General features: G+C 34.8%; 3 protein-coding genes and 1 non-coding gene across 5 annotated transcripts in view; 3 read left to right on the top strand and 1 right to left on the bottom strand.

Annotated features, from left to right (window-relative positions):
- The first annotated feature begins 5,673 nt into the window (after positions 1-5,673).
- LOC111790770 (dihydrolipoyl dehydrogenase 1, mitochondrial) lies at positions 5,674-7,860 on the top strand. Its single transcript, XM_023671822.2, has 2 exons — positions 5,674-5,958; positions 6,479-7,860. Exons 1-2 carry the CDS (start codon positions 5,689-5,691, stop codon positions 7,727-7,729), a joined length of 1,521 nt encoding a protein of 506 aa, XP_023527590.2. The 5' UTR covers positions 5,674-5,688; the 3' UTR covers positions 7,730-7,860.
- A 78-nt stretch (positions 7,861-7,938) lies between these two features.
- On the bottom strand, positions 7,939-11,203 carry HS1 (heat stable protein 1). The gene is made up of 2 exons (XM_023671826.2): positions 11,018-11,203; positions 7,939-8,303 (listed from the first exon to the last, which is right to left on the bottom strand). The coding sequence occupies exons 1-2, from the start codon at positions 11,155-11,157 to the stop codon at positions 8,114-8,116; spliced, it is 330 nt and encodes a 109-aa protein (XP_023527594.1). The 5' UTR covers positions 11,158-11,203; the 3' UTR covers positions 7,939-8,113.
- A 98-nt stretch (positions 11,204-11,301) lies between these two features.
- On the top strand, positions 11,302-11,373 carry TRNAP-AGG (transfer RNA proline (anticodon AGG)). Its single transcript has one exon. It is a non-coding gene; the product is annotated as a tRNA-Pro (tRNA).
- A 1,552-nt stretch (positions 11,374-12,925) lies between these two features.
- The window catches only part of LOC111790806 (calcium-dependent lipid-binding family protein), a 67,930-nt gene continuing 56,965 nt past the window's right edge, over positions 12,926-23,890 (top strand). For both annotated transcript variants that reach the window (XM_023671868.2, XM_087122269.1), the window contains exons 1-8: positions 12,926-13,137; positions 13,885-13,966; positions 14,415-14,518; positions 19,101-19,196; positions 19,292-19,339; positions 20,143-20,193; positions 22,350-22,453; positions 22,625-22,742. In XM_023671868.2, the coding sequence (XP_023527636.2) occupies positions 13,123-13,137; positions 13,885-13,966; positions 14,415-14,518; positions 19,101-19,196; positions 19,292-19,339; positions 20,143-20,193; positions 22,350-22,453; positions 22,625-22,742 (618 nt within the window). In that variant the 5' untranslated portion in view covers positions 12,926-13,122. The remainder of the gene's footprint in view (positions 13,138-13,884; positions 13,967-14,414; positions 14,519-19,100; positions 19,197-19,291; positions 19,340-20,142; positions 20,194-22,349; positions 22,454-22,624; positions 22,743-23,890) is intronic.

The raw sequence follows: 23,890 nt of genomic DNA, 5'->3' as shown, positions 1-23,890 counted from the left end.
AAAATTAATTTATATTTAAATTATTTTTTATAACAACACAAGCTAAGCGAATAACGTGAATGTTTATAAAATTAATTTATTTATAAATTCCATTAGAATATGCTTAAAATAATAAGAAATTAAATTGGCAATCATAGAATGTCATTTTCAAGGGCATCATCGTATAAATATATTTATAAATACCATTAATTAATTACCATTTGGTAATCTAAGAATATGTTCGAAAATAAAGACCATATAATATCTATAAAATCATTATTAAATTCATGGTATAATTTAAACCATTTTTCAATCTATTTTTCAGATATTGTTTGAATTAATTAACCGTAAAAAGGTACGTAGAGACAATATAAAAAGATTGTTCAAACAATTTGAGAATATGATCAAACTGGACTATGTTAAAATTTATTTTTCGATTTGGGTTGGGTTCACGGTTGACATATTTTTTGTCAGGTCAACCTTACCAACCCAAAAATAGGATTACAACCCGAACTTGTTGTGTCTTGTAAATGTTTGATATTTAAATTTTATGAAATTTTTGTTACTTCGATAATGTGTATGGTGAATAATTCATATTTTTTAAAAAAATAATTATATATATGTCACGGTCATGATTGTCCGAAGTTTGTTGCCTATGGCCACATGACAGATGTCTCAGTCTTGCAGTAGATAGAGACATCAACCAATTAAGTGGGGGAGGATGTCACGGTCATGCATGTTCAAGGCGTGTTGTCTATGACCGCATGACATATATCCTGGTCTTGCTTCTCCAAGACGTGTTGACTATAGTTGCTTTCATCATAGATAGCCCTTTACCATTTCATATTGGGTCAATGGGGTGTATGACCGTTCATCAAAATCATGTCTACACCCGCAAGATCTAAAATGTCCCAATCGACAATCTAATCTAACCCAACCTGAAAAATGCACGGTTGGATTGGTTCGAACTGTAAATTCTATTAAATTGTTCGGGCCACCAATCAAATTAACTGAGGTGGATCCAAAATATTTTTAGGGGAGCTAATAAAAAGGATAAAATTGGAATTTTGAAAATTGAAAGGTAAAGCCGGGTTTTCAGGATAAATGGGTTTGACTAATTCAAAGAAAATTAGATTTTTGGGGGTTTTTTTATTTTTATTTTTATTTTAATTAATTTATTTTTCCCTTCCCAATAACTCATCTGAAGCGTCTTTGACCCAAACACGTCATTGTTTTGTAACTTAAAATTATTATTATTATTATTCTTATTTTCTTTTTGACCCTTAAACGCATGCGTTTCGGGATTAATATTTTTAATCTCTCTTTTTCGCAGTCTTTGACCATTATACCCTCAAAGGTCTTTAAAAATTAATTAAAATTAAATAATTTAATCGTATGAGAAATTCTCATACGTAACTATGTTGGTTTCAAACTCTACGCACTTTATACAATTTAAATTATTAAATATTAAAATTATTATAAATTTAAAAGTACAATTAATTTGTGTTTTTATTAAGCTTATTTTTCTTGTCGGGGACAGCCCACGTGTCAACTGTACTCACGAACGCCACTTCATAGGATTACCCAAATTGGAAGGACCTGCTGACGTGGACCAGGAAGCCGTTAGTTTATAATAAAATGCAAGAGGTGGATGCTGATGTGGTAGCATGATGTGTCCAATCACTTCCACCGTATTTGAATATGCTGATAATAAAGCAAGTTGAATTTTCTAGATGGCGTCCGTTGGTCGATCAGTTCCCATTATACAAATAATTTCATTCAAATCTCAATTAATTTTAATACATCAAATTATATTTAATCGAAAAATGTCGAATTTATTTTAAAATATTTTTACAAAAAATATCGATTTGATCGTAATCAAATAAAGAATATCGACAATATTCGATAAATATATTTAAAATTAAAAAAAAAAATGAAAATTTGGTAGAAGCTAAAGTGGTGATGACGGTGGAGATGATGTAAAGAATTTTATTTGATGAGAAATATAAGTCATTTCTTGAAAGGACAAGCATTTGACATTCATGTTGTAGTTGATAGGTTTTATCGAGAATGCAGTTCAATTGTAAAATTGTAAGATCGACGATGATACATAACGAGTCAAAGTGGACAATATTTGCTAGTAATGAGCTTGAACTGTTATAAATGATATCTGAGCCACACACCATGCAGTGTACCAGCGAGAACGCTGACCCCAAAGAGGTGAATTGTGAGATCTCATATCGATTAAAGAGAGGAATAAATTGTGAGATCTCATTGTGAGACTAACGGTGATATGTAACGAGTCAAAACATATACTATATACTGGCGGTGGACTTTAGCTGTATAAGTGGTTTTTAGAATAACTCTTTGATTATTTTATTTATTTATAAATTATAAAACGTGTGTTTTAAAAATACTTACCATTAATTAAATTAAATTAATGTGTTATGATTGAGCAACAAAATTAATATGATTGACGTGATTGGCATATTTAATCACCCTAATTTTTTTTTTACCAAAATGCCCATCTAATTTTTTTCTTTAAAAAATAATTTTATTTCTTCCATTATGATATTTTTTTTATATTAAAAAAAATCAAATGCAATTTAAAACTTTGATTGAAATAAGAGAAATATGGGTTTTTTTTTCTCTTCAAAATAATTTTAGAAATTTTAAAAATATTTTTAATTTTGTTAAAAAGAAAAACATAAAAGGTCAAAATATACAAAGGGTAGTTTGGTAAAACTTTGGAATAATAATAAAAAAATTTGTAATGTTATATTTTAAAAATAAATATTAATTTTAAATGTATGGTTGATTTTTTTTTTATACGATTATTAATGATTACCTAAAATATCTTTAAAAATTAATTATATATTTAAAATCCATTGATTCTTCTCATATATATATATATATATATATATATATTTATTATTTTTTTTAATTTTTTAATTTATATAATAATCCAAAACAATTTGATTAAAAGATGTTAGGTTTAGATAAAGGATTGCATAACACCACAAAGTTCATTATCAAATGGGTTTGAAAATTAGTGAAATTATTTGTAAAATTATTCCATTTTTGGGGGCAAAATGGTCATTTTAAATGATCATTTTAGGGCCTTAAACTCCTCTATTTTCAAACCCTACGCCTACCTATTCCCAGTTAAATGCACCTAAAGTCAAAGCTTTTTTTTAATAAATAATTATATAATTAATTATAAGCTAAGATCCCAACCCTCCAATAAAACATTAAATTGCAATATTAAAAACCGATAATTAATTCATTCACTGTTTGTCATATCAACGCTATATTAAAAAAAATAGGATGGTCTATAATAATACCAATGTCACGTGACCAAAATACTATATGCTACCAGGCCTATCAAGATATAAAGCTGAAAATGACTCAAGCGATTAAAAAAATTTCCATAATCAAAGGACTTAGACAACGCACCCGGGATAATTGTATGGTTTTTTAAGGAAGTATTGTATGATTGTCTCTCGTCTATATATAGCACTGTCAAATGTGGTAATATACGTCTAAAGTTATTATAAGATAGATTTAATTTTTTTAAAAAAAATAATATTATATTTTAAAGTGAAAGATCAGACCATTTGACATCTTGAAATTTATTATGGATCTGAAATAAAGTAAAAAAAAACAAAAGTTACCTAAAAAAATTACTAACTTACTTAATCCTATTTAAAATCGTCTGAAATTAATTTTTTTTTACATCACATTTAAGTAAATAATAAGATAATTGTTTGTAAATTATTTCACTTTTAATTAATTAATTTCATTTTTGGGAAAGTGGGTTTATTTAAATTACCCAAAAATGGAATGAAATGATTTCGAAGATAAGAAAAATTGACATACATTGTCTAAATTTTATGCATTTAAGTGTCATATCACCATTATTTCGATCCTAACTAAAAAATAATATATATAATTAAAATTAGATATTATGTTAAAAATATTATAATTTAATCGACTTGATTTTAGTTGGCTCTCGACCATTTTGAGACGTTCTAGAAACGTTTTCGACCCAATGAGGTCAAAAAATATTAGTATAACTAATGTTTTTGAACCATTATAATATTTAGCACGGTATATTTTAAGAAAATTAAGTGCCGGATGTAATATGCTCATGTTATATCATATGAGACACCGTGATGTAACATGAATAAATTACCACAAATACATGTATGTTTACTTATGGTATTAGAAGTAAAGAAGTATTACGTGCATGTTGTATATAACACGAGCATGTATTACTTCTCTAGTATGTTACTGACGGACGCGTAGATTATAACATTACACGAGGTCATGTCTAGGAAGTATGTACACGAGTCTAACTAGGAGGTTCATACGCCTCGAATAATAGAGTATAGTTTAGCTGTAATTGACATGTACTTATTTTCTCGAGTTTTAAAGGTCAAATATTTATGTTTCTCTCGACGCTTCAAAAATAATAATAATTAATTTGATGATTTTAATGTAAATAAAACATTTGGATAAGAACAAACGCTAAAAAAAATATATATATAATAATAATAATTAATCGTAAAAAATGGGAAGAAAGTCGATATTTTCAGCGCCTTAATCCTCGTGGTGCCGCAAAGTTTTAGTTGGGTAAAGCCTAATAATTTAAAACCATAATTAATTAATTAATTAAATATAATAAAGGTTCACACGTAATTATTATTTTTCTCGCTTAATGTCTGCCCGCTGCCTGCCCGTTCACTCACAATTTGTAATTTTATGATTGTCCCCTTGTCTCCCATTCATAATAATTTATGTTTTAAATTATCCTTTGTCTTTCCATCATCAAATTTTGAACCATCTTTCAAACATGTTTCTTTGTCTTTTTAATGTTTTTTTTTTTAAATCCACTCCGTCTCGTTTGCGAGAATTATGGCTTTGATTAGTTGTTAGTTCGGGGTGAAACTAGAATCGTGATGATGTGTCTAATCTTGTAGCTCTGTTTCGATAATCATAATACGATTATCGGGTTTTGACCTGATTGTAGTGGTTAGTTGTTGTATGATGACTCGTTCTAAGCATACGATTTTTAGTTTATGCTCTTTTACTAGGATTTCATTTGGGTCGTAATTCTTTTATAAATGAATAACACAGATATTAGTTTAATCAAAACACGTGTTCGTGTGAGGTTTTTTTACTCTCGTTTTATTGCTCTCTTGTTCTTTCACTTTCTCGAGATTTTTTTCTACATTGGTCATTAAACCAACTAACAAATACAAATATTTTATTTTGTATATAATTTCTCTTGGGAGCTCAAAACAACGGCAGATCCTCCACAATAGAGCCCCCGGGGTGAAATATTGAATCTCGATGGAGATCGTCCCAATCTTGATGATGCACTGTATATGACCCAACCCAATTTAGCTATGACTTGCTCAAGAAATTAGATTAACCATTTTTTATATTTAAAATTTAAATTAAAATAAAAAGCCAGGCTCAGGCCCAAAATAAAGAAGGGCCCAGGCCCAAAAGAAGGGCCCAAATGCTTTATCGGCCCAAATACTTCATGCTGATTTTTCATGGCTTTATTTATAAAAGAATTATTGAATAAAAAGATTCGATATATTTTTATTAATTCGGTCTTATTTTATTTAGGAAAAAGAAAAATAAAAGACGAGGGGAAGGCTCTGTTGGGGTTTCTTTTGATCGACTTCCAATTCAACCATGGCTATGGCGAGCTTTGCACGACGGAAGGCCTTCTTCTTCTCCAGAAATGCTTCCCATTCATCTTCAATGGATGTTCTCAAGTTCACCTTCTCCAGGTGCTTCGCTTCATCGGGATCTGATGAGAATGACGTAGTCATCATCGGCGGCGGCCCTGGAGGCTATGTCGCGGCCATCAAGGCTGCTCAGCTTGGCCTCAAGACCACCTGCATCGAGAAGCGTGGGACTCTTGGTGGTACTTGTCTCAATGTCGGTTGCATACCGTCCAAGGTGATTTGCTTGCTTTCGAGATTTTTTTTTTTTTCTTTTTTGCTCAACTCTTTCCTCTCTCTTTAGTGATGTTGAAATTTTCGGTTCGCCATTAGATGTGGTGTTTGAGTGATCTCTTATTGTTTGTTCAGGTCTGTCTTTAACAATGTTGTTTTGTCAACTGACCTAATATGATTGCTGGATTGCTGAGAATCTCAGTTTTTTCTTCACCATGGTTGGATTTCAGATTTGAACTTCTGCGGTGCAGTATAATCGACTATTTTTCCTCAAGGAAATCTGATGCAACTTTGTTCCTAACCAAGGGCAAAGAAATGATTGAATTTCTCGTGTGTTTTATGGTATTGACTGATTGAACTTTGCTATGAAATTTATGGAGTTTTGAATCAAATAATGTTGATTACCCGTTAATGGCTTCTCGTATTGCTCACCGCTAACAACTCCTGTTGCTTCAATGTTTTGATCATAAGATGCTAGTTCAAGCCTCTAACATATGGATTTCTGTTTGTTTGAATAATTTCAGGCTCTTCTTCATTCCTCTCACATGTATCATGAAGCTAAACATGCATTTGCAAACCATGGCGTGAAGTTTTCTTCTGTTGAGGTTGATTTGCCTGCCATGATGGCACAGAAAGATACAGCAGTTGCTAATCTGACGCGAGGTATTGAAGGCTTGTTTAAGAAGAATAAAGTGAACTATATCAAAGGTTATGGAAAGCTAATCTCCCCTTCTGAAGTTTCTGTCGACACGATCGATGGGGGAAACACGATTGTGAAAGGAAAGAACATTATAATTGCTACTGGTTCTGATGTCAAGTCCTTGCCTGGGATCACCATTGATGAGAAGAGAATTATTTCATCTACTGGAGCTTTAGCTTTGTCTGAAATTCCCAAAAAGCTTGTAGTCATTGGCGCTGGCTACATTGGCCTAGAGATGGGTTCGGTGTGGGGACGACTTGGCTCCGAGATAACTGTTGTTGAGTTTGCTCCTGATATTGTCCCCACCATGGATGCAGAAGTTCGCAAGCAATTCCAGCGCTCTCTAGAGAAGCAGGGAATGAAATTCATGCTCAAAACTAAGGTGGTAGGAGTTGACACATCCGGAGATGGTGTAAAGCTGACCCTTGAGCCAGCAGCCGGTGGAGACCGAACCACTCTCGAGGCTGATGTTGTTCTTGTGTCTGCTGGTAGAACTCCGTTCACTTCTGGACTTGGACTCGAGAAGTTAGGAGTGGAAACGGATAAGATAGGTCGAATTTTAGTAAATGATAGATTTGCCACAAATGTGCCTGGAATCTATGCTATTGGGGACATAATTCCTGGGCCGATGTTAGCTCATAAAGCTGAAGAAGACGGTGTTGCTTGCGTAGAGTTTTTGGCTGGTAAGACAGGTCATGTGGACTACGACAAGGTCCCCGGTGTTGTATATACACACCCTGAGGTTGCCTCTGTCGGGAAGACGGAGGAGCAGGTGAAGGCACTCGGGGTTGCTTATCGTGTCGGGAAGTTCCCATTCTTGGCAAATAGTCGAGCCAAGGCAATTGATGATGCTGAAGGTATTGTGAAGATATTGGCTGAAAAGGAAACAGACAAGATATTAGGAGTGCATATAATGGCTCCCAATGCAGGGGAGCTGATCCACGAGGCAGCCATCGCTTTACAATATGACGCTTCAAGTGAGGACATAGCCCGCGTTTGCCATGCGCATCCCACAATGAGTGAGGCACTGAAGGAGGCTGCTATGGCAACATACGACAAGCCAATTCATATATAAGCCAATTCAAGCGTTCTTCCATTTTTTTTCCTTATCACTCTCTTCATTGAAGGGTTCGAAGTGTTTCAAATACAGATTTGCTGTTTTTCAGCTTACATTTTGGAATGGTTACAATAATGTCGTACTTTTTATACCCGAGTTTCAAATAACATGAAATGCTTAAGTTGTCGCGCGTTTTGTGCAGCAAAACGCGAATTAGAACACAATGATTAGAAACCCAAGCAATCACTTTGATAACCAAGCAACAGAACAGTGTATACAAAATAAATTGATAATAACAAAGCCTTCAAGTAGAACCATCATCTAAGATTATGGTGGAAAAAGGGCTTTACATTTATTTATGCCACAAGACAGTATAAAGCAGCCATAATTTTAGGCTCCAAATTAGCTATGAATTATGGTCGCTTTGTAGTCGATGACGACAACTTTGTCCAAGGATGCAAGGAACAAATTTGCGAATTCCACATGCGCTGGATGAGATACGTATTCTGCTATGCCTTCTGTACTCTCAAATGTGGATTCAAAGACGTGAGTGAAACCTTGGTGTAGATTTTCAATGCTAACATCCTTGCCGCTGTCACGTAGAAGATAAAAGAAATGCTGAAGGTCATTGATGAACTTCAAAGCTAAACTTATATGTATGCAAGTAGATAAAAAAATGCATAAAGTTTCAATATACTATTGACGAACAGAAGGAAAGCAACGGTTTCGGGGCCGGCCGCGAGAGCGGTACCAAATCGAGGCAAACTCTGAATACTAGATATGATCTCAAAATAACAGGGGTCCAGGTCGGCCAATGAGACGATGGGGGATAAGATTCATCGTCGAGAGGGAAACAGGCCGGATCACCAGCTATGGCCTAAATGACCGCTCAATGATAAAGGAGGTAGGGATGCAGAGACAACAAGGTGATATAGATTTGTATATGGGACCATTTAGAGAGAAAAAAAAAAAAACAATACAAAACAACAATTACCACATAAAAATTTAGCCATGACTATAAGCATCGAAAGAACAAATAATTTTCAATATCTTCAAAAACTTGGAGAGCTTGCAAACAAAAACCATAATGCTATTATGAATATCGAAATCGTCCTTCAAAAGTTTGTTATCTTAATAGAAAGACCAATTTATTTATTCTAAAAGTAAATCCTATGTGAAAGAATGCAACAGATGAAAACATACGGCAAAAATAACATTTTCTATTCAATCTTTTTATTTTGATGTAATATTTGGCTAAATAGAAAATGCATTGGATTATCGAATTGTCGGAAGTATCGCTATATTTTACTTGTAGTTGAGTTATGTTCATGGATTCCTAAATCATGATATCTATCTTAATCCCTAGTGTTCCAATATATATATATATATTTTTTTTTAAATCATCTTTGAAAAATATAACTATATAAACATATTTCACTAGATTTTGCTAAAAAAGAGAGTTGTTCTCAAACCATTCTACAAACAAACTCCAAGGTTTACAAAGAATTGGCTTTTGATTAGAGAACTTGGCTTTTGATTGGCGACTTCAATATCTCGGTGGGTACATGAAAAGACTAGAGGAAAAGTCACTAAAAGAATGAGACATTTCAACAATTTCATAAGAAGAATGACTTCAATATCTCTCGGTGGGCAGATGGATAACTTGCGATAGAACGCTTTTGGAGTGAAAAAAAAAAAAAAAAAAAAAAAAACTTGCGTGGTGGATTTGAGGTAGTATGTAAAAGTAGATCCACATCAGAGAGCTTTTTTCTTTTTTCACGGTCACGGTGAGAGCAAATATGAAGGCTTCAAATGAAACTTGATCACAATGGATGATCGACATTGATGAAGGCTTCACCGATTGAATTAGGGTTTGGTTCTATTCAGATTTTTCACAATAGAAAAGCTTTGATACCATGAAGTCTAAATTAGGCGGCTGTTTTTTCTTATTAATTTTCAGAGAAGTACATGTCCCTTTATAGGGAAATACCGACTAAATCTAAATTGATAGGTAATCTAAATTCACTACATACTAGGTAATCTAAATATCCTTCGACACATATATAGAAAGATTATTCAAAAACTATTTGTAGAAAGGTGAACCACACCTTGTTTGATGGAATATCATAAACCTCCTAACAGAAAAAAGAGGACTCGGTCTATTTTCGATAAAGAAGAACAAACTATTTTCGATAAAGAAGAACAAAACTCCCATCGCAAAATGGATATGGAGATATTATCACGAGGAAAACCCTTTGTGGAGAAAACTTATAAAGGATAAATACACTCCCACATCATATAAAAATTGACCACCTCTATCTTCTGCAAAGAGGTCATGGAAGTACATAAAAAAAAAAATATCAAAACCTCGTCACCAACCGAATTCTCCATAGGGTGGGTAATGGATGAGGCACATCATTTTGGACTGACCCATGGATTGAAAACACCACGCTAACCCAATAGTATCCACTTTTATATAGTTTCTCTCATAGCAAAAGAGTCACGACCAAAGGAACGTGAAATGACGTCAACAAATTCTAGAAACTAAAGCTTGATAGGAATCTAAAGGATAATGAAGTTACGAAATGGGCAGAATTGAGTCTCGACCTTGTCCCAGTCGTATTGTTAAATGAAGCAAACTCATTAACATGGCTTCCTTGCTAATGGAGTCTTCTCTACAAAATCTTTGATGATAGACATAGAGAAAAAAAAGTCGAAAAAAAAGTCCGAAGCAATAAATCCCCCGTATGAATAGTAAATCACCCTAAAAAGGTAAAGTTTTTTCTTGGGAGAATAGTGCATGAATGCTGTTGGTGCATAAAGCCATGAGTGAGTTAACTTTGCCACTTCATTCTCTCGTCTTACTTTCTAGATTTACCAAACTTTGAAAGTATGTGGTAGATGGAGAGGAAAGGAATGAGAATAAAGATTTCTGTCATGCCCCACATCAGCTGGCTGTAGATTCAGCCATAGAGACTAACTATAATGTGCTAAAATTTGTTCAGAAACCAATGAATCTAGAATAATAACTATAATGGCCCACATCCAGTTCGCATCATTTACTCAGCGCTTCAGGAATCTAGAATCTGGACCTAAAATTAGGGATGCAAAAACCCCAACCCAATCAACCTATCCATCCAAAACTATTCAACTTTCAACATACAATCGTAATCAAGATGACGGCATCTAAGACATCGAAAATGACAAAAACAAATGCCAGCAAGGGGCGATGCGCGAATTAGCAACAATATCTCGAATGATAATTGATGATAAAACGCATTAGAATTGCCGAGTTGAGAAAATTACCACTGGAAAGCCTTCATAGGTTCAATGAGATTGACGAGATTGGCATATCCCTTGATGAGTTGGTCGATTTGTTCCTCTGGGATTCCATCTTTGAATTTCGCCAGCAAAATGTGCTTCACAATGCCTTTCGGCTCCTCCATCACTTCAAACCAGTTAGGGCACTTTCCGAGAAAAGAAAACAATGGATTAAAGTTCAAAAGTCATTAAGCAATAGGACTTTTGGATTAAACTTATTTTTAAAATAAATAAATTAAACTTTTAAAACTAGCTTTTCAAAGCAGTAAGGGCATTTGGTCTAGTGGTATGATTCTCGCTTAGGGTGCGAGAGGTCCCGAGTTCAATTCTCGGAATGCCCCATAATTATTTTTCCTTTATCCTTATCATTTTCTACCCCTTTATCCTTATCATTTTTCACGGTGACATATTGATATTCAGGTATTTTGACATATTTATATAAGAATCGATATGTAACCGGCTAAAGTGGATAACATCGGGTGGATTTGGTCCATTAAGTGCATGTTTCCCATAATAGAATTATGTTCAATAATTTCTTCCATCGACCAAAATGGATAACATCTGCTCGTGATGGACTTGGACCATTACCGTGCATATTTTCCACAATAGAGTTGTGTTCAACCATTTTTTCCATGGATAACCAGTTCAGTATCGGAGATTGTTATTACTCAACATAAAATCTCACATTACTCATTAATGAAAATGTCATTAATATTTAAGTAAATTATACGAGAGAGAGGTTTGTTGGAAAAACTAAAAATAAAAGCACTAACATAAATTAAATGATGTGTTATTTACATTTAATTTTATTAATAGGTACATTTTTAATTAAACTATGTCGTTTTGATAATCGTTTTTTTTTTTTAATTTTTTTTTTATTTGTAATGGTTTAATATTTATATTTTAAAGGTTTTAGTAGTCAAAGACTTGAGTTGTAACTTTCATAAAATCTTTTATTCCAAATGATCCATTGATGAACTATAGGCAAATAGCCAATTGATGCAATTATTTGATCCTTCATAGTTTGGTCCCTTTCCCGACATATATTGTAATTATTGGCCTCGAGCTTTTTAATCTTCCATAACTATTATAGGGTCCCGCTTTATTGTTTATAATATATTATAGCTAAAATGTAGCAATACGTGCAAATGTGAGTATACGGTCACAATCACACTTTGCGATAGCGGATAACGATTGTGCGACACTTGTTCTAACCCATCGAACAAGCCAGTTGTGAGAAATTCGGACTTTGCAGACAACGTTGCTATTTTTTTTAAGCGGATAACATTTGTAAAAATTAGTTTGTTGTAATTATTGGTCTAGAGCTTCATGATCTTCCATGACTATCATAGGGTCCCGCTTTATTGTTTATAATATATTATAGCTAAAATGTAGCAACACGTGCAAACGTGAGCATACTGTCACAATCACACTTTTGTGACAGCAGGATAACGATTGTGCGACACTTGTTCTAACCCATCGAACAAGTCAGTTATAAGAAATTCTGACTTACCAGACAAGGTTACTATTTTTTTTTTTTTTATCTCCGTCAAAATTAGTTTGTAATTTTAGAAGAAATAAAATGAAAAATAAAAATGATTAATTTTGAATTTAATTAATTAATTAATTAATTAAGTTTTTAAAGGAGAAATAAGGAAAGGGAAATGAGAAGGTAACCAAAATTTACCATTCCAAGAAGACTTCTCATGTGGGTGCACAAATTTCGGGTAATAAGGAAATGAAGAAAACTTTATGCAGGCAAGAGAGAGATCGGTAACATCTGGACCGTTGGAAATCTCATTTGCTTCAACCGACGGCCACGATCGAGTTTGACCGGCAACTATAAAGCTCGAGAACTGTCCTTAATTTCACATTTGTTTTTAGTTATAAAGGGAAACCGCCCGCATATTCTGCTCTCTCTGTTCGCGGGTGATACATACAAGGGCTTCGAATTCGTGTTCGTACTATCTCTGTAAATCTAGCGCCATTCAATGGTGTTATTCGGATGCCAATCGTCGCTTGCTCGTCGTTGATTGGGAATTAAGAGGGGAACAAGCTCGTTGCAATAAGGATTTATTCCCGTTTCCATCATGTTCGAAGCTCATGTAAGGCTTTTGATCGGGTTTTTTTTCTCTCTTCTTTTTCAGTCTATTAGATTACACATTAGCTGAGTTCGATATTGAACATAAACTGGTTTTATCTCTCTTATAGGCGACTTAGATTATACATTTTGGAGAGTTCGATATTGAATGCGTACTATTTGAACTCTTTAGCCTTTTAGGCATGCTTTTCTTTTTGCCATTTTTTAATTGTGTAGTTGATTAATTTCCTATGATCACGATCATATTGGTGCTCCAAGAGTTCTGAATTGCTATACTTTCCCATTTGACGTGAATGGATGGTCTTTATCGAGTATTACATATCGCTATTCAATATTTTGGGTCAGTCGGGGGGTTCTGAAACTGTTATAGTCGCCGTCTATTATATGATCCTGGTCATGTAGGACAAAAGCTGCCTCTTTAAGTTATTGGACGTGGTAGGAGGTGTCGCAATTCCTGTGAGGACGAGATTGCCAGGAAAAAACGGAAGGTTAACTGATAAACAAATGGGTTGGTCCATTTTTCTTTGGGTGAAGAAAACCAACGTTTAATTCATTGTTAATTACTAAACTTGCCACTATACATCAACAATGTACTGCTTGTCTTTATTGTCTATTTTTGATATAGTCTGATCTAAACTCTTTGTTCTAGCCACTAGGTTACTGACGTGGTTTTTATAATTATTATGCCTTGCTATCAATGTTTTATATAATGTTCTCATGCTTCAGCTGTTGCCACAATTTTTCTTTGTAGGTTTTGCATTTGATTAGAAAATATTTGGGGGAATATGTCCAAGGACTCTCGTTAGAGGCTTTAAGAATAAGTGTCTGGAAAGGTTTGTTGACCAATTGTTCACTTATTAACATGCTTGGTTTTGTTATGCCAAAGCATCTATCATTTGTATTATTTGTTTTTTTTTTGGATAAGAAACATTGAGCATCTATTATTTGCCAGTAAATGAATGACCAGAAAGTTCATATGACAATGTGAAAAATATTTTATAGCTTCGTAATCAGAATTTTTGCTCATTTGCATGATAAAATGATGTATTTTTAAATACACGATCACATTTGTATTTTTTTAAAAATGGTACATCATGTGGTTCTTTAACGTGACACATGAAATGTTGTGACTTGTTATCTATTTTGCAGTTTGTTATTTTTGTACATTTGAAACGAGCTGCTAAGTCTCATGCTATTTTTGTATCACCTCATTTCATAAATGATAATACATCACTTGGCTGTGTGTCTTCTGTTTGAAGCATTCCTTAAATTGTTCTTTAGGTGATGTTGTCCTCAAAGATTTGAAGTTAAAGACCGAGGCACTCAATTCACTAAGGCTTCCAGTCACCGTTAAAGCTGGCTTTGTTGGTACAGTAACATTAAAGGTAGAGAATATTGTTTCAAGGTGTTGGTTAGACGGTTTACGAGTTTTTAATCCCTTCGTTGTTTTAGTCTGTTGCCAATGATGAAAAAAAGCCTTTTTTTATTCACTTACCTATATGATTTGCTGGATATGTCTTTCTTAACCTTTTGCACTATTTAGTTGATTTAAAACACATGCATTTGAAATAAACATTTGATAAAAATGATGGACAAGAGTATTTTTTTGGACTTCGGTTCATTTGTCTCTATGTACACACAAGTAGTGTGAAAATGTGGAATTTTTTTCAAGCATTCTTCCTTACGTTCTCTTAAAATTTATTTTGTGACATTTCAATTAAGAACTGCGGAAAGTTCTCTGCAAAATTCTTGAAGTTATTCTTTTCATTTCCCATAAATTTTGGGTCTTATTTTTGGGGGTGGGGGTGTGCAATTTTGGGTTAATTATGTCGCTAAAAATTGGAGATTAACTTCTTGATTTTGTAACAGCTTTTGGAGTATGTCGAAAAGATATCTAAAAAATCTAACCCAAGCCCATCTTAGCAAATTGACTAACCTATTTCAAGCTTCATCACTACTTTTAAGAAGAAGGCCCATCATCCATGGGAGGGGAATGCTCTAAAGTGATGGAAGGTAGTAAGAATAGGCTCCATTGCACCCTTTATCCAAATGACAATTTCCCTTGATGATGTTTGTTCCTTGGTGTGTTGTTTAAGAATGAAGTGCCAAAGAGCCTCCTGGATTTAGATTGTTCGAGGTTCAAGTTGGATGCTGTTGGTTTCCTTAGCAAGCTTTTGGTTTGTTTGTTATCTGGTTTCTACTGTGGTTTGGATGGCTCATAATGTGGAGAGTGAGGTAAGCTACTAGTGGGAAGGAGATTAATTTGGTGTTGGATGGTTCTAAGAGGTGGTAAAGAATTTGGCATATTGGTTAGGATGGGAGATTCTTCTAAGAGTTGAGCTTCAGGTGGGTTAAGGGTGGGGGAAGAGCATTCTGATGGGATAACTCTGTGAAGGAATTTTTGAAAACTAAAGCCAAGACTAAATCTTCTTTGTTTTGGATTAAGTATTTGTTTGTGCAAATGGTAAAGAGTTGGTTCTTTATGAATCTTTTCCCCCACGGTTTTGTCCAAAGATAATGGGATAAACTTTTTGCCCATCCAAGTGAATTCATAGGTGTTGTCCCACCCCTTATGAATAGTTTGATTATCACATTCCCATTGTTGACCTAACAAAAAGACCCAAAATACTTAGACAAGACCGACGCTCCGGGATGACCCCTCTATGACCGTACAACTCTCGGACACTCCCCCATCTCTATCAGTGGTCAGCAGTCACTCGAAAAAAAAAAAAAAAGGAAGAATGGGGTGAATATAAAAATACTCAGTAAGCAACCTATTTATATACTCTTATTGAATCCTTATTCTAGTGGATTACCACAAGTTCTCTTTGGGCTTTAGGAAGTTCGGGCCTAATCTTTATAGCTATCTCAGCTTCAGGGGAGGCCTTAGAGCTCGAAGCAATTCAGGTTTGATTCTTACCCTTTGGGGTCTATGCAAGTTACTTGTTCTTTCTATACTTTGACTTAGGTAGCTTGCCTTTCTTAGGCAATGAATGATCGACATCTTGGGTTGAGGTGCTGCCTCAATAAAATATGGTAGGATAGTTTGACATGTACTGATCTAAACATCATGAGTGGAAGGTCAATTGACGGACCCTTCCACAGTGCCATCAAATCACTCTTAAATATGGGGGAGCGACCCCCATGTGCTACCTCGATAAATATGTTAGGATAGTATAATATCTACTAATCTGAACATCATCTATGTTAGGTCAATTGGCAGAAAGGTCCACAAGGCCATCGAGTCACTCTAGGTCTGGGGAAGTGACCCCATGTGATGGTCAACTACTACGTTTACATGTGTGGTCTCTCGCACCCTCTCAGAATGGGTTTACAACACAAAGGCTCTGTTTAAGAGACTTGACCATTTTCACTCACGATAGTGGCACCTAGTCGCCTCGACGCACTACCCTTATTGACCTAGGCCTAGCTCGAGGCTTCTACTCCTGTGGACCTATTGCTTGGCAAGGGGGTGCTATTGGATCTGACCTAGGACGTTGATAATGCCATCCGGGTACTCTGATCACATTGCTAGCGGCTTGGAGAGCTACCTTAGTCACTTATGGGTGATATGGAGGTGTACTAGGTTTCTAGGGTGTCTAGATGACTTAAAATGTGAACTCTTTACTCCAAGACTCTCTGTACTAACTCCTTGAGTTTTCTTGGTCTGGGAGCACTAGGGCCTAGATCCTTGATCCCCACTCACGATCCCAAGGTGCTCGGTCTACTAGAGGCATCTTGACTTAGGTCATCATTTAACCAACCTAACTCTAGCGCCCTAATCTTAACTCAATGCAGATAACTATGCTTTATCGAGAGAACACACAATTATCACTCAATCACCTCGAGCTATCCTACATTTACATTTACATGCATGCTTCGTCAGGGAGAACATCCTATCAATCACCTAAAACATGGTATACATTATCTAAACATTCATGTAATCCCAACGAGGAGATAACGTCCGTCAATCACTCGGAGTACAGATCACAACATCCTCTCCTCCTTTCTAGCATAGCGGAAAGCATTTAAATATCATGCATTATAGAAATCTCATCCTAGGGGCATTTTCGTAATTTTTCATACTGGTAATGCATTCTCATCCAAATTGACCCTCCTAAAGTCCTAATCATGCATATTCTAACCATCTAAGGCAAGGTATGCTCGCATGTTAGCATGTCTTACAAGTATTACTTGAGAAAATCCGAAAATCTACGTACTTGGGGTGATGCATGTTGGGGGCTCCGAATTTGCAGAGTTAGACAACACGAGTTCGCAAACAGAAACAAGGATTCACAAACAGAATCAAGGATTGTCACTAAGCTTGATATTGAGAAAGCTTTCAAGAAGGTCATTTGGATCTCAGTTTTAGGTTTTGGCCATAAGTGGAGAAGATAGTTAAAGGATTGCATTTCATCCATGAACTTCTCTATTCTCTATAATGAGGGATGCGTCCATAATTTTTTTGTTGACAGAAAAGCAGATTGGTACACCGATATAGTATGAGGGAGCACTTTCTTAAGACATTTTGAGAGTACCCGAGCAATAATCTTGTATAGACAAGTAGTAAGAATAATCGGTCTAAAATCACCAACTGCAATGACATCTATCTTCTTGGGGATAAGACAAATATAAGTCTCATTGACGTTGGTTATGATGATAGCATTTTTAAAAAAAATTTCAAACACCCTCTTGACATCTTCCTGAGAATGTTCCAAGTTTTTTTTTTTCTTTCTTTCTTTTTAATTCAGCAATGTATGCATCTTGCCCTGGGGATTTTGTTAGTACTCTGTTCATAACAGCAAAGAGGATCTCTTCTTCAATAAAGGGGAGTTTCACGTTGCTCAGTTCTATCGAAATAGGTCTCCAATCAATGTTTGCGGTGTTCTTTGGGTGTGAGCCCCTATAGAACAAAATGTATACATCCTAAATCTTCCTATCTGGTAAAAAACTTGAACCCATACTAGCAAGTATCTCAACAATAGCGTTCTCTTTTCTCTTGGCTGCCATAAGGTGATGGAAAAAATTAGAGGTGACATCTCCTTCAGATAACCATTTATTTTTACGTCTCCAAATGGTTTCCTCTTTGACAAAATTTGATAGAATTTCAGATCTAGTCTCTTCCCCTTTCTAGAAATGGATCGGGTTTAATGGACCTTGTTCTTCAAGGGAGTAATTTTTTTGTTTCCTATCCACAAAAAAAGAAAAAAGAAAAAAGAAAAAAGAAAAAAGATCTTTGTATGAGTTTCCTATGGGAAAGGCATCGTGCAAATTTCATTAATGCTTTCCCCCCTTTTTATCCAACTAACTTTGAGTGGAGGTGCAGTTTTTAGCTTTTAAGGCATCGACAAGTTTCTTAGACACAATGTTCTCACTACTTCTACTATCAATGATTACATAGTAAATTTTCCCATTTATTGTACATCTAGTCCTAAAAGGGGAGTATCTTTTGAAGAACACAAGTTGTTCCTCTTCATCCACATGAACATACTTAACCTCATTTGAATTGCCCTAGCCTTCCCATAGCTTTCATCTTCCAATTCTTGAATTGCTGAAGTTCTCCAATGATGGCATTTGTTGGAAAGATGTCCCTGCTCTCTGCACCTAAAGCACTTTCCAAGAGTAGGTTGATTATAAGGATTAGAAACTTTCTTTGAACTAGATCTTACAAACCTCTTTTGGATGCGGTATTCTTGGTTGCATCCTCTCCTTTCTTAATTTGTTGTGCCGTGGAGCTTCCTTGTGCAAGATTGCTTATGGATTCATGTAGATTTCTTCTTTTACCTTGCTGTTGTTTGTCCCAAGTATGCCTTTGTTGGCAGGGTTTGATCGTTTTCTGCTCATCTTGCTTTTCAATCTTGGTGGCTAAAGTTATGGCATGAGAGATGAGCTATAGTTGTCATATTCTTCAATGTGACTGTATTTTTCTAACTCTATGGTATCTTTCTTTTGATTATGAATACCTAGGTTCCTTGGAAAAGCTTAGGCAAGGAGCCAGTTATTGTTCTCATTGACCGAGTTTTTGTTCTTGCACAACCTGCGCTTGTTGGTCAAACTTTGACGGTAGGAGGCTTATTACTTTGAACAATGATCGTTATGATTGGATTTCACTGTTTGTCCTTTATTGTAATCGGAGTTGCTTGTTTAACTATTTGCAGGAAGAGGATAGGGAAAAACTTTTTGAAGCCAAACTTCAACAAATTGAGGTGAAATTTTCTCTCTGAATTATCTGTTATCATTCATAAACTGTACGTTTTTAATTTATTTATTTTTGACTGGTTGGCATTCAATATATTTGCATTATGTGAACTTCCTAGGTTTTGGTTTTATTAAATCCATGAACTTTTTCCTTTTAGCTATGGAATTTCACTCCATGGCATAAAGTTATCTTTGCCAACAAATTACAACGTAATTAATGCATTATAAACAAAGAAACCCCTCAAAAGAACAAAATTCACTCACAGCCTGCCTGAAATCTATCCAACTAAATTAAAACACAAGCTTAACCAAATAATCATCAAGCTGAAAAACATTTAAAAGAGCTCCAACAAATATACATTAAAAGGAGAACTATTGCCAATTAAGTTCAGAAAGACCACACTAAGTAGTTGTTCCTTTTGATGAAGTCTATCTTTTCTTCCCATATGAGACTTCTGCCTTAAAAAATTGAAGTTTTTTCTTTTTCAAACCATAAAGGGTGATGCATGGATTAGCTTGCGTTTTCAATTTTCTAGTTCCTGTGATGCAATCCCTAATAAAACAAGTTGTCGTATAATGGTTGGTATTGGTAGTATCATTCTTGGATGCCACTAGAAGAAGTTTAAGGGAGAAGGAAATTAGGAAGTTTAGTTGTTTCTCCTAATAGAAAGTTTCGGGAACAGATTGAGATTTTTTTCTCTAACTTCTCGGTTTTGCATGCAAATTTCTTCTCTTCAATGATTTCCCCCCATAAATAATTGTTTACCTGTTAACAAGGTGCTTGGTTTGATCTTTTTTTTACTGCATGCAGGAAGCAGAATCTGCAACTCTTGAAGCCATCTCAAGGTCAAAGCTAGGAAATGTATGGTTAAAACTCAATATTCGTTTTCCATGGTTGATTTAGCGGAACAAAGTGTTGATTAATGCTTTAATATTATTTTTATTATAGTAGCTGTAATTAGAATGTGGTTGTTATTGTTGCATTTTCTTATTGTTCATATTATTCATAAGAGAAGGCCATAGGCCTATTTATTATACTACTGATTCTATAGAGGGAAGGCCATAGGCCTATTTATTATACTACTAATTCTATAGAGAGAAGGCCATAGGCCTGTTTATTATACTACTAATTCTATAGAGAAAAGGAAACAACACAGAAAAGGAAACAATACAAAAAGGGAAACAATAGAAATTAGGAAATAGGCATACTCCTCAAATGAAGATTATTCCATCCCTCAAGCTGTGGAATATATATATCGTTCCTTCCCAATTTAAACACTAACTCATGAAACAATTAGCTATGAAGTCCTTTTGTTAGCACATCTACTAGTTGAAGCCGTAACAACACATAACTGATCCATACTACCTTTCTCTAACTTTTCTTTAACAAAATGTTGATCGTTTTCAATATATTTTGTCCTATCATGGTGGATAGGATTTAAGCTATGTTGATGGTCGATTTGTTGTCATAGTACAATTTTATTACATAGTCCTTGACAATAACTCAAAATTCTGATTCAGCAGAGGATCTCGCCACCACATTTTACTTTTTACTTTTCCAGTGTCTCTAAATTTCCTCCGAAGAAAGTGCAATACTCCATAGTAGATCTTCTATCCATTATTGATCCGACGTCGCATTGGTTTAAGCTTCTAATGCAAAAAAATTGTTCCGTTTGAACAAAATTTCTTTTTCTAAACTTTTTTTTCAGGTAGTGTAACACTCTACATGGTGCAGGTGAGACTCCCATTGGTTATTCGTAAGTTAGTTAAGGGTACTCACCAAGTCTGCTATGTTTGGTCTAGTGTGAACTAGATATATAAGCCTTCCCATCAGCTTTTGGTACATCTTTTTGTTCACTGTAGGGTTTTCTTTTGACTCTCAATTTCTGATGTGGATCCATTGGCGTTGGTGTAGGTTTACATCCGAATTTTTCAGTTTCTATCAATAAATCCATCATTTAGTTTTGTTGTGAGATGAAGATTCCCCGAGCTGAGTACGATAGTTTAATTTGGAGAAAGTATTGTGCCTCCCAAATTCTTTGATCAATTTCCTCCTAAGTTCAATATTTTCCTTTTCATTATCTCTAGTCTCAATGATCTTATCTACGTACACCAGAAGAATTGTAACTCCCCTTGATTCTGTGTGCTTGATAAAGAGAAAATGGTAGCTAGAAGTGACACTGAAGCTTTAGCCTATGACATTTGTGAGAGTATATTAATAAAAAGACTATTGGAAGAATTGAAATTCATTTAAGGTGTGATGCCTATGCATGTTTATTGTGACAATAGGACTGCCATTTCCATAGCTCACAACCCAATCCTTTATAATAGGAAAAAACATGTCGAGGTTGATAAACATTTTACACAGGAAAAGATTGCTTGACAAGTTGACAATGGCTTATACCATCTTTCATGGAGTGTTGGTTTATACCAACTTGCAGGGAGTGTTGGTTTATTCTTTAATTTTTGTTTTATTGTATTAGCTACAATTAGAATGTCATTATTATGGTAGGATGTTTTTCTTTTATGTTTTAGGTCTTTCTTCTATTTAAGATAAACGTTCGTAATTTTGTAATTTTGTAAAGAAAGAAAGAAGAATTATTCAATCCATTTCCAATTTTACCTTCATATTCAGCACAACCTGTCATTGAGTATGCACATTTAGCCCCCGTTGGTCAGAAGAAAACTTCCATTTTATGCACTTTTTTGGCCATGCAGCTTGTACCTTTAAAGAATGATGCATGAAACAATTGCGAGTTGTTTTAGAATCATCATTTTGTGTGACTTTCCCTCGAGTGTCTGTCCGGTTTATGTGTGCTCACCATGCTTTTTCCTGTGTCTTCTTCTGCCAAGGGCTCTCTCTTGCGCAGGGATATTCATGTATAGTGCCATGGAATGGTTCTATACATAGGAAAACATTGAAATGTTATGGCACTTTATAAGTTATTAAATGGAGTTGTGTCTTCACTGTCCTATAATGTTTACCATGATTCAGTTCATCACTGTTTTGTCTTGCAGCCACCTAGTGGAAATTCATGGCTTGGTTCTCTAATTTCTACGATAATTGGAAACCTTAAGATTTCAATTAGCAATGTACATATCAGATATGAAGATTCTGTAAGGTTGGTTGGTTCCATTTCTGATAAACTCGTGCCTGATCTTGACCCGTCTGATATACATTTTAATATTTCTGCACAGTAGTGGAGTTTTTTTTTTTTTTTTTTTTTTTACTTCATGCTTTGATGCGAGGATCGCTATTTTCGAATCATCTTTTTAACAACTTTGATCTGCAGCAATCCAGGATATCCATTCTGCACGGGTGTTACTTTAGCCAAACTTGCTGCAGTTACCATGGATGAGCAGGGGAATGAAACTTTTGATGCAAGTGGTGCTCTTGATAAACTACGCAAGGTTAGCCTCACCTCTTATCATGAAGCTAATGTTTTTTTGTTGCACATGATAGTCAGGTCAATCTTGTATGCATGTTTTAATGCAAAATACACGAATTTTCTTTTTATTCGTGCATCCTTTATAAACATCATGTGACAATCTTTTTCTCATGTGTCTGTGTGCTGAAAGCCTTTGGGTGAGCTTCTTCAGAGTCAAAATGGATTGTGTCTGGCATCATTCAATAAGCTCTCTTTCTTCAACCTATTCGATTATCAGACTTTTTTTTGACTCAGAAAAAAACCTTTGGCTCTTAGCCATGGTTGCGATTTGCTAGGTCATACAGCTCGAGTGCAACCAGAGACCTTTACCAATGAGGAGACCTCTATTGAATGATTTTGGGATAGTATTTTATATCGTATGGCTCTGTAGGCCAAGAAAGCACAATCCTGATGGAATTATACTACAGATTTATTCACCAATTAGAGAACCTTCATTTAACTCCTGGTATTTTTGTACTTTTCCAGCAATCTTAATGAAACGTGCTTTTGTTTCTTTCTTATTGGGAAATAGAAAGAAAGAAAGAAAGAAAGAAAGAGAAGTTTCACAGTTTGGCGTTCATTTAAGGAGAATACAATAGGAAGAAAACCACATGTCCATTTTCTTTAAGGAAAAACTTCTCACTTCAATTCCTGCTTTTTCCACATCTATTGAGTCGTCCTTTTAAGTTTGCTTTCTATTTGCACCGGTTTTCTCGCATTCTGAAGTGCTTCCTTAATTTGTATGATTCAGTGATTGTGAAGCATTATGATAGCATTAAGTTTGATTTTGGGTGTTTATGTCCCATGATGTTTTGCCCTTTATCGTTGTTTATGTGAGAGAAATTTTAATCTCGTTATTATTTAGTTTTCCTTTCATTGTTCTAGACTGCCCTTATGAAGTATTATGACAACATTAAATTCAAATTCAGCTTTGGATTTCTCCTGGCAGACCAAATTTCAGGATGGTTTGGTTTTCAACATTGAGCATGAAGTTGAAACTTTTATGGAGTCGTTTCTTAAAAAAAAAAAAACTCTTTGATCAAAGTTGCATTAGGCTAGTTGAATCTAAGAACCCTTGTAGGATATGCAAACCCTAGTTCACAAATGCGAAAACCCCCGTATCAATTTGAT

This window comes from Cucurbita pepo, chromosome 3 (genome assembly GCF_057944985.1).
Source record: "Cucurbita pepo subsp. pepo isolate OVF chromosome 3, ASM5794498v1, whole genome shotgun sequence".
Lineage (NCBI taxonomy): Eukaryota > Viridiplantae > Streptophyta > Magnoliopsida > Cucurbitales > Cucurbitaceae > Cucurbita > Cucurbita pepo.
This window is presented reverse-complemented; position numbering and strand designations above follow the sequence as displayed.

Excerpts from the sequence above, each read along its gene's own strand:
- HS1 (XM_023671826.2), bottom strand. The coding sequence starts at position 11,157 with ATGGAGGAGCCGAAAGGCATTGTGAAGCACATTTTGCTGGCGAAATTC. Across the intron at positions 8,304-11,017 it reads CCTATGAAGGCTTTCCAGTG|CGGCAAGGATGTTAGCATTG; the intron begins GTAATTTTCTCA and ends TCTACGTGACAG.
- LOC111790770 (XM_023671822.2), top strand. The coding sequence starts at position 5,689 with ATGGCTATGGCGAGCTTTGCACGACGGAAGGCCTTCTTCTTCTCCAGA. Across the intron at positions 5,959-6,478 it reads TCGGTTGCATACCGTCCAAG|GCTCTTCTTCATTCCTCTCA; the intron begins GTGATTTGCTTG and ends GAATAATTTCAG.